Here is an 11,235-nt window from a genome sequence, read left to right on the forward strand (position 1 = left end):
CTGACCATTTCAGTCAACTTAAGCACCGAACCAAAGAGCAGGGAAGAGGAGCAAGCCAAGAACTGACGGAACATGATAACAAACATGCCATTATCTTGGCTTTTTTTTTTTTTTTGCTGCCAGTCAGAGATGAATGGTGTTGGATGCAGGCTGTTGGGAACGCAAAGACATTTAAAGAAATACCTGCTGGTTATGTGGTGTGCAGGTAATCAAATGAAAGCACAAAAGCATCATCCTATACTCTGAACCCTGCATGTGCTGATTATCCTGTGCAGACGTTTAATGTTTGCATTCTTCTTAGCCATCATGCAATAACATGAGGGAGACAAGCAGAGTGATAAAGAAACATTTTCAGTGCTAAGAAAAACAAGGAGAGTTAGAAACAACTGAACCAGCCTAAATACAGAGATCTCAAGCTACAAACATGCACGGTCAGCCTCAATCATAATTATGACCAAAACCTCACGATGTATTGCTATGTGATGCTGCCTCACGCTGTCCTACACGTGAAGTGTGCTCATGCACGACTTTCACTGTCTCTCTGCTGCGGCTGCGTTTGCACACCCCCTCCCCCCCCACCAGTCAGCTCCTCTAATATCCCACTTTTTTCTGCAAAAGGCTCACTCAGATTTTCTGATCTCTGTCGCAGGCTGAAAAGCTAAAAACAATGAGGTAGATAGAATTTAACCAATGGGATGCATGGAAAAAAACGTAACCATAAGATGAGTATGGCAAATTTCTAGCTAGTGTGCTATGTGAGAAAAATAAACCTCGTGAGATCAGGAGGTATGCTGCTTTTCCAGATGTACTGCTTTATGGCACTGGTAATACCTACGCTTAAAGACATCTGGAGCTGATCCTCAAGCCCTCAAGTTACAACCGAGGATCACGTCATCCAACTATGACATTTGCTGCAAGTGTTTGCAAAAAAGAGGTTTGTGGTGTCTTTGTTTTCATGTAGCAATTAAAACACAAAGATATGACAAAACAGAAAAACAAAAAGCAAATAAATAATCAACAATGGAAATGGAAAGCAACTGGCCTGATCTGTGTCAACATGGAGAATGGTTGGGTGATCTCAGTGAGAGCCTCTCTGCCTTCTAAAGCAGACATCTGTTATACTCTGGGTTAATAATTGTTTAGGCTTAGAGAAATCTCCCCGAGAGCCAAAGAAGACCATTTTAAAAATCCAGTTATTGAACTAAAATTCTGGAGAGAAAAGTAAAATCTGCCATGGCTTAATCTTTAACCATGATGACGAGTAGCTAACTCTACCCAGATCTCAGGCTGCGTTAGCTCAATAGATGGAGTGCATCAATTAATGAGGTGTTTCTATCCATCTGCTAGGACGCTGATATATAACAGCAGATGTCTCTTCTCTGTTTGGCTGTAGCTTCTGTTAATGACAGTCCACGGCTTATAATACACAGTACATTACAGCCCTGCATGTTATTAAGATATTTCATTAGTCTAGCTCGACCACAGCAAGCGTCGCTGCGTCCACAGTTTTTCTAAGTCTGAGAAATTACTGCTCAGACTCCTTCCATAGTTTCTGTACCAAGAAATCCCACAATGCCTTGTGTCACTCACTTCAGTTGACATCAGGATCCCATTTTCCACAGACTATGGCCCAAACAACATGCTAAACATGAAAAACTGTTTGCAGTTTGAGCAAATGAGTGTGCATAATTATGTAGATTACTGAGTAAGTAAATTGATGTTGACTAAAGTAAAATGTTTAAAAGGAGGAACACTGGAAACAAAATAAAACCTAGCTGCCAAAAAGCAAACAAAAACTGAAGTGAAAACCACAAGAAACTTGGTCAGTTACAAAGCTGTAACCACTTTGAGTTTAACACTTTCCCTTCTGACCTCAGCCACATCTAGAATATGGCAGCTTCACCCTCATGTGCAATGCACTGTTGTGGGTTCTTATTCATTTCTTATTAACGAAACATAATTCAGTGTTAATGGGTAAGGCCATCGGGGCTCTGTGCAATGCTTTGTTTCTCATCTTAAATAAGAATGGTGCCATTTGCCAAACATGTGACACATGAAGAGAAGCTTATCAAAAGAATCTGAGAATCAGAGACGATTCCAGTACCTGAGAATGTCTGATTAAAACCTATGGTTAGTATTGTTGTAACTAGGTCAGCATTCAGCAGCCTACATGCTATTACAAAGTGACCGTGTCTATTCAAACGTCCCAAACATATGTCCACCAGTCGGTTTCAATAACTGCCAGAACATCAGCATTTAACAACAATTTGCAAAGCTGACCCCAAACAGAGCGTCATGAAGAACCACAAGGCAAAATATTATAACAAAATATTATAAAAGGCATATGGTGGGTTTCCCTCATATGCATTTTAAAAAAAGCAAAGAATACAGAAAAAGAGAAGCTTTTATTCATTCACTGCAGATGTTTTAGTATTGCTATTGCTTTGACTACTACAGAAGACAACCACAGAACATATGACAGTGGTTTCATGAGGCACAGCTCATCAGACCCTTACAGGGTTTCTATTTCCTGTTTATAAGTTTGGCATGTACCTTGGTCTAGGGTTTATGGCTTGGTACATTTCATATGTCAAAGAAGCTTCAAGCAAGATGGTGAATCCTGAATGCCTCCTGATGGATCCATCAGAGTCAGTGTGCATATGATAGAAAGTGCTTAAAAGGCACAGAATAAAGCGCTGCATGAGTGGTTATCTGAATGGGTACATGTAGGGCTGGGCGATATATCAAAAATTTATCGTTACCGAAATTTATGACTCTCATCGACGTCATTTTGCCCATGTCGGTAAATTCGGTATTTTAAAAAAAAAAAAGAAAAAGGCATGTGCAGGTTGGCGATGTTCATGTCCCTTTAAGACGCTGTGCTACGTTACAGACTTGACGGGGTGGAGTCACGTGACTCTACTACCTGTTGGGCAGACACTGTGCGATTTTTTTCAGTCGCGCGATTCAGCTCCTGCTCAAACTGTACGATTGACTCGCAGGGGTTAGAAGTTCATAGGTCACGATGCAGGGTCTCACACTATACGCCCCGATGCTCTGATGCGACCTGAGTGCTCACACTGTGCGTACATAAAACGAAGGTTATAACAGAAATTCTGTCGCTCGCTCTCCCTCTCTGTCTTTCACTCACACAGACACGCACACCACCACCATCAACTTTGCTAAATTGCTAATGAAAAACATTGATCAGGCAGCTGTGATTGAGCAGCAGTGTAGATCCAACTATTTTCACGGATGTTGTGGTCGTGATCATTTTGTGAGGCCACATCGAAAAGGCTCGGATGAGCTTTCCAAAGTTCTACAAGTTCCCTCCATCGCTTGTGTCCAGATCACACGCTGCACTGCCGTGCTGCTCCGTCTTTTTCGCTGACATTTGTGTTTGCGCGTGCGCAGTGTGACAAACTGCGGTGACACCCTCACGACGGTGAGGGTGTGAATAGCCAATGTGAAACATATTTATTATTAAACTATTTTGTTTACAAGGGATACACATTTTTTAGAGAGCATGGTTACATATTGTATCCTACACTTTTTATTTTGTTCAGTTAATAAATCTTAACCACTAAAAGTACTTACTACTATTGTCTTCATTTATTTTCAGTGACATTTTACAGTCCTTTAAAGTGGTAATAATATAATTGCAATGAATAGGTCTAGGGGGAATAATATTATCAAAATAACTGGAGGAACGATGCTGCCTGCCACAGCCCCATCAAATGAAAAAAAAAAAAAAGTTAGTTTTTTTTGGCACTTGGGGTGGTTATCGTCCATTTATCGTTATCGAGGTTAACTGCTCAATTTATCGTGATATTGATTTTAGGCCATATCGCCCAGCCCTAGGTACATGTTGCTTTTTGTTAAAAAAAAAAAAAAAAAAAGTACTTGTATAACATCTTTCTAGACAGAGTATTCCAAGTATTAGTACGATTATTTACACACACTAGCTAGGCAGATAGTGTGCACTTAGCAATAATGCTCCATGAAAAGTCGGTGTCTTGCTTACAAATTTAAATATGTTTATGGACAGGTAAGGGTGAGCAGAGCAGGGATGGGTACCGGTTCTGACATAAACGGTAGTAACCAGACCGAAAAGCAGCGCACATTTCGGTGCTTTATTTCGGTGCTTTTTTTTCCTGAGATGTCATACACTTTATATTCTAGCCAATCATTTTACGTTTCCAAGGATAGTAGGTGGGCCCAGGTACGTAGGTTCTTTTAGAGCAGAGCAACAGATTAAAAATGCCCAAGGCGAGGCGGTCAAAGTCTGCCTGTACTTCACAGCAAAAGATGCAAACTCAGCAGCCTGCAACAAGTGCTTTAAGGTGATACTGTGCAAAGGAGGTAACACCTCGAATCTGACGACGTATAGCATTTTGTTAAAAGCCGAGAAATGCGCCGTATTTGATAGCTTGCTGCGAGACCTCCCACCGTGCACATCTACTGCGGGTGTGGTGCCTGTTATCGGACCCGGAGTTAGCAACATCCCCCAAAAACCCGAAGAGTAGAGTCCTGGCCCCTAGCCCTGCCAGTGTAGCAGAAATGATGACGGATGATGATGCAGCAGCAGCCGTTCTTCTCTGCGTGAGTAGCTTAATGTTGTTTGTGTGTAATTTACGTTGAGTACGCTAACCGCGTTATTACATTAATGCATGTAAGGTGAACTAGCAAACACCGTCGTAGTTACATGCGGCTGTCCTCTTGTTTGATGGCAGATACTCCCGTCACCCTGGCCAAAAAGGCTAAAATGACCAAAGAAAAAGTGGAAAAATGTTAAACATGAGAGGTTTTGGGACAAAGTTTGTGGTTTTTTTCCATTGTTTAAGCACTGCTTCCAGCCAAGAGTGATACCATAAATCCCCTATAGCTGCAGAAAAGGCTAACATTGTTATCTTTTTACAAAAAAAAAAAACAAAAAAAAACAGCTGAACATGAGAGGTTTTTGGACCAATTTTGTGTTCTCCATTCTTTAAGCACCGGTTCGAGAACCGGTTCGAGCACCGTTTAAGCACCGGCACCATTTCAAAAGTACCGGTTTGGTACTGATATCGGATAAAACCTAAACGATACCCATCCCAAGAACAGAGCGCTTGTACGCTGTTCAAAAATACCAGGTGCAATGTTAAATGTGAGTTAAGACGTAACAATAACAATATTAGCACACAGTCTCCCCAGCTTCAACAGCTAGTTTAACACGCTCGTCGATACACTAACTGTGTGACTTTCTGTAAGACACCTGCTACCAGTAGTTCAGCTAAAAACTGGGTGAGCTGCATGACATGCATTTGTGCCTCTCAGCTGACAGTCCCGTGACACAGTAAACACAGGCTGCCTGTCCTTCCTCCTTATTAGGAGGTCATGTTTGAATGTAAAAGTTTGCTCTGTACATTTGTGAATGTTTGGCTCTAGAACTATCTGAGTGATGAGGAATGTAACACCCTAGAGCGGGTGCATGTCGGTATGTATACACCTGCAAGGGTCACAAGGATTACGGCTTCTGGGCGTGGTGATCTGAGGCAAGCCAAAGGATTACTGGTCTTAATCGGGTCAATCAGCCCTGTCTGCACAGGGTTCAGCGAAAGTATGACTGCCCCACATCCAAACCCACCTTCCTTGCTGCATGTCCCACCAATAACTGCATTTCATTGACGTGAAAATGGTTCATTGTTATTTCTGCTGTGATGAGAGCCTCCTCTTATGTGTAACTGACACTGGAGCTGAGCTCGTTCTTCCCTGCAGGGTAAGGTCAGCATCCACTTACCTCATAGTGAGAGCACACTTGGGTGAATTGTATCTGAAAGGTGAAGGTTTAATTGATGTGGTGACCTTCTGTTTGTGCTTTCAATTGGTCATTTTGTTTACTCTTAGCTTAAGTGATAATATCGTCTAACATCCCGTTCTTGAAAATGTGGCTAGTGTAGACTACTGATAAAGCATTAGAAACACTATTTTGAACACCAGACAGCGACTAGACTAGACTGCAGGTTTGCAATCAGTTGACAAAATGCTTCATCATAACATCTCTGTGCGCTTTGTAAGCTCTATTGATCATCTCTGGCTATACATCGTGAGTGGCTCCTCCCTGGCTCAAGGGGCACATAACACATGAGTTGCATAACAAGATGGAAACTGAAGTGAAGAACACATCAGGCCCCAGATTAAGGCGGAGTTTGGGTGTACTGGAGTTATTCAACATTTGGAGTACCAACACAAAATTAGCGGGCCATCGCGTCACTGTTTTATAATTACATTAGCTCTGGTATGTCTGAGAGCGTCTCCTGAATGAGGTCTTTGCTTTGTTTCTGTCTCTCTGCAGAGGCCTTGGACACATTTCCTGCACACTGGATAATCAATTTGCTGCTCCTTTGCTCTCATCCTATCCTTGACAACCCTCTCTGCATGGTGAAAAGGGGAAAGAGCGAGAAAGAGACCGAGTTCTTCCCCCCTACCGCCATCTTTCTCTGTACTGTTGACACATGCACACAGGCGGGCACATATGCCCTTGAGCCAGTCACAACAATAAGGGGAGTGTCATGGCATAACACACACATCTGCCAAACACATACAAGCTGACCACGCAACATCCCATTTCCATCAGGCAGCCTTCAGCCCAATTTAAATGCAAGCAAAGACCAGTGAAAACATTAGAAGTACACCCATACTGCGCGCACACACTGACTGGCTAGTGCTACATCACAGCTTATCCTACACAGGCAAAAACATAACATACTGACCAGAGATTTTTTTTAAGGGAATTTCCAGTAGCATGGATTTTAGAAGTTTCTCTAGATGCTGTTGTTTCACCACGTCAGACACCAACTGTTTCGTAGCCACCTTCCACGCCTTCTGGAAAGGCTACGTTGTTGGGTTTTTGATACCCAAAGCTGTTTGGGTGTCAAACAACTTGGGTAAACGTGGGATGAGTCATGTTTAGATTTTTGTTTTTCAATGATGCAAAATTAGACATTTACACAGATGGATGCTGAACATATCACTTAGAAAGAAAACACTAGGATGACAAATAAAAACTCCTTGGTAAATGTAACACTCATGTGACTAATTGTATCTATTTATCTTGTTAAAAACATACCATAAAAATCTTGATTATTAAAATACTGTTCAAATGGCAATGCTGTGTCTATTTCATTTTGTTAGAGTAAAAATGCACAATGGCTTTTAGAAAGTCTGGGGGAATACAACGACCACAACAAAAAAAGTCTCAGTATGATCCTGTGCGTGTCTGAGCCATCAGGTAAGATTCGGCCTCTCGGCATCCAAATAAGACAGCTCATTCTCAGCATACCATCTGCAATGAAGTCCTGACGAAGGGAGAGTATGGCCGCCTGCCAGCCTCCCTTTCTGCTCTGCAATCTGCCCATGTGAAAGGAGGCAGAGTAGGCAGTACCGCAGCCTACTCCTCTCCCTCGCTCGCTCACACACACACACTCACTGACTAACCCCCCTACAAAACGCTGCATATTCCACTGCAGCTCTGCTACAAACCACGAGTCACCCTCCAGCTCCTTCGGGTGACATTGGCATAATGAAAACCCAAGGATATAGAGTAAAACTACTAGGGATTTGACACAAAGCTTCTTTTTGGTAGAGTGTGAGAGATAAAGGACAAGTGAGCCATAACTGGTAGGGACACTTGATCTTATGGAAGATTCATATAAGCTTAGTCTAATGAGGGTGATATAAGACTGACAGACAAAACTCGAGAGCCTGCTGGTAGAGCATGTTTCTGTTTCCACATGCTGTCTCGTTACTGCGGGTTAATAAATGCTTCCACGCTAACGTCGTGGAGCTTGTGCTCAGCTGGAATGAAGCACACACGACAGAGTCATGAGTAAGGAGGCAGCTAGTGCTTCACAGTAACGGATGACTCACAAGTAAGCAGGTTGAATCACATGACTGCAAACCACGTTCAGGTTTTCTCTTCTTGCTCTGCTATTGCTTATCATATAACACTGTCGACAAGCATGCTTTACAGTAAATAAGGGCACTATCACATAATAAATCTTAGATGGTCTTAACATCCTTCCCTATGCCTCGATCACGGATTAGTGCAACATGAGAAAAGTTATAAATATGTATATTTTTACTTAACCTGTCAGACTTTGAATAGAATAGAATAGAATAATCCTTTAATTGTCCCACAAGCGGAAATCTGGTTGTAACAGCAGCCAGAACGACACATATACACATTGGATCTCTATCTCAATCACTGTGGTTCAAATAGGGATGCAAATCTTGTAAATAATTAACTGCCAATCGTGTTTTATATGCATCCAACAACCTGTTCACAAATTGTTTGTGTACACTCAAGAGATAAGGCAACCATAAACTATAAAGCAGCACACACATCCATTAAAGAAAAACAGTGGCCGTGTGATAAACCCTAGCTGAACTGGGGGTGCTGGCAGGCCACGCTGTGGGACGACCCCTGGGTCTCCCAGCGTGAACCAACTAAGCGTTTCTCACACAGAATCTCCTCTGGCATGCACACCCCTCCAGAGGAGGAGGAATTTCACTCTGTAAGCCTTTTATTCTCTTTCAGGCTGCTCGTCCCCAACCGTCCACTATTCAGTTTGCTCATTCTACTGTTCTCTGCTAAGACGCCTAAAGGAAGAACATGCAGGAGCATGCATGGTACACCGAAGTGTTCCTGCAGACTGGACCTGCATAAAATCAAGATGCTTTTTTTCCCCTCCAGTTTGTGTTGGTGGTCTTGCATGCGTGCCAGTAGGCCACTTACTTGTAGTGTTGCCTTGCATCTGAATGATACATTTTGACTCCTTGCTGATCTCCCTCGAGTTGAAGGGTCGAACTCGAACAGCGACTTTCACAGAAGCCCCAGACATGTTTGCAGTTTAAGTCAGTCTCCCTGTAAGATCCCTTGTGTGTATCCCTCCTAAAGGAAACAGAAAAACAAGTGTGCATCTCATCAGTTAAAACAATAAGTGATGCAGGTAAGCCAGACAATGTTTGCTTCCTTCTTTAAAAATAAAACAAAAGTGCTATAGTGAAAAGGAGCAGAGCCTGTTTTCACTAAATGTAAATCAAACACAATGAAAGTCCACCCCCTCCCAATTTTCAGTCATAACAGCCTACAACAAATATGGCCGACCAAACCCGATGAAGCCTTTAATATTTTGTAAACAGCAGCCGATCATACATTTAGCAAATCAAACAGAGGATGTAAGCCTTTATATTTATATCATAAACCCACCGTTTACGTGAAATGCGCTTTAGCCGAAAACAAAATACGAAGATCACAAATCACGATTGTTGCATGGATAAAATAACGTGGCGTTAAAATACCACACAACTTTCCATCGTTTTTACAGTCCGCACCCGGTGACTACACAGCCTAAATATCCTATGTTTTTCCATGTACTTGCAGTCAGCCATACTTGCCGAAGCATACGCCCATGAAATCCTATCTCCCCTATTTGGCGAGAGCTACAGCGGGACAGCTAACCGAGGGCCTGTCTGTTGCATCTGACACTGTTCGTTTTGTGCAGACGAAGAGCTTAAATTTCCCCCTTTTAAAAAAATCACATTCGCTGATATTAGGAAGTAGGCTAATCCTCCGCCGCTGCATGTTGGGGAATAGTGCAAGGGAGGAGTTGCATGCTTATTTTAGCAGCCCAGACTGGATACATTGTTCACATTTACCCTATCCGGCAGGGTTAAAGGCGTTTTGACGTTAAATCCTACCAGAGGCGAAGCTTTCAACAGTAGCAATTATATTTTCTATTTTAAGCTAGCTTTAACCCGTTAAATGTTATTGGCTCCGACTTCAATATTTACGACCTACAGTCTAACGGAAACAGCTATCCAACTATAATCAAGTAAACCTATAAACAAATTATTCTATATACTGTAACAATTAAGTACATATATATGTTTAATTCTTTTGTGTTATCGCAACCATGGCCACGTAGAGGTCCACTGACCACCGGACATGTATTAGTTGACACAGACAACTGCTCCCTATCCATCGTTGAAACTAAACTGTAATAACAACCCAGTGCACAACAGTCCCCCAAAATATAAATATATTATTTTTAAAAATATATACTTACGCTTGGAGACTCTTGCAAAAGACAAAACCAAAACCACCGGACAGTGGCGAGAACTAACGCTAGCTAGCAGGCGTCAAAATGTGTTGTTTCTATCAGAATCTGTGCGCAAGGAAACTGCTATAAAGTCCATTTCCGTGAAAAACACCCATTATAGCGGTATCCTCCGGTGGAAGGATTTGTATTTGGAAACGGCCACTTCGTTGACTACTTTAGTCTCCCTTACAGATGAACGGCGGACGCCTATCTGCACACTAGCGAGAAGAAGAATTGGTAGATCGTCTCGATTTACCGAAGAGATTACGTCAACTCCCTCTCAGCGCGCTCACGGACAGGCTGGCGGGCCAATGAGCAAACAGAGAGCGGCGACTAATGCGGCGAAGAGCCTATGGCGTGACTCGGGGTCGCGAAGGGGGAGGGAATAGGTGGGGTGTCGCTCCCTTTTTTTCTCCCGTGACGCCACACTGCAGGATTTCTCATTACTGCTACCCGCAGCACCGTGGGTTACCGCAAAGATCGCCGCCTAGCGACGTAACTTTTCCGTGCATCACGAATTTATAAACCAAATTATTTATATTTTTGCTAATATAATTATTATAATTATAATATTGCCTTAAAGCAGCCACAAGAGATGTCACTGACCATAAAACAAAATAAAATGAGCAAATACATTTCCTGCTGTGTTTGAATATAACCAGTTCAATTAAATTTTACTCATTTAGCGCCAAATGACTACGGCATTTGCCTCAAGGCCCTTTTTTTATTTATTGTAAAGACCATACAATAATACAGAATAAAACTCAACAATCAGACAACCCCTTTGAGCAAGCACATGGAGACAAGGGGAAGGAAAAACTTCCTTTTAACAGGAGGGAACCTCTGGCAAGAACCATTAAGAGGCAGGTTTGATTCAAAGCAATTCACTTTCCTGTGATATTTTTGCAGTTGCGGTTTCTTTTTGGAATGAACTCGGAGTTAAAAGTTTAACAGGTGTCCTTGCCAGTAAATACTGGACTGTTGCCAAGTTTAATTGAGAACAATGACTAACCTATTCACATTCCAAAAAAAGATTGCAACTTTTATGTTCCCTAGAACTGGAAGTTACCTTTGCTGACACAAAATGAAAACA

The 11,235-nt window shown here is 42.2% G+C and overlaps 1 protein-coding gene across 20 annotated transcripts in view; it reads right to left on the reverse strand.

Moving 5' to 3' along the window:
• Positions 1–10,390, reverse strand: part of LOC113013488 (kinesin-like protein KIF1B) — a 66,073-nt gene extending 55,683 nt beyond the window's left edge. For 8 of the 20 annotated variants that reach the window (XM_080295228.1, XM_026154445.2, XM_080295230.1 and 5 more), the window contains exons 1-2: positions 10,110–10,390; positions 8,777–8,932 (exon numbers count right to left, since the gene is read on the reverse strand). In XM_080295228.1, the coding sequence (XP_080151354.1) occupies positions 8,777–8,882 (106 nt within the window). In that variant the 5' untranslated portion in view covers positions 8,883–8,932; positions 10,110–10,390. The remainder of the gene's footprint in view (positions 1–8,776; positions 8,933–10,109) is intronic. The other 12 variants (XM_080295233.1, XM_026154449.2, XM_080295232.1 and 9 more) reach the window with 5 other exon arrangements.
• Between the last annotated feature and the right edge of the window lie 845 nt (positions 10,391–11,235).

The sequence above is a fragment of the Astatotilapia calliptera genome, chromosome 20 (assembly GCF_964374335.1).
Source record: "Astatotilapia calliptera chromosome 20, fAstCal68.1, whole genome shotgun sequence".
NCBI lineage: Eukaryota > Metazoa > Chordata > Actinopteri > Cichliformes > Cichlidae > Astatotilapia > Astatotilapia calliptera.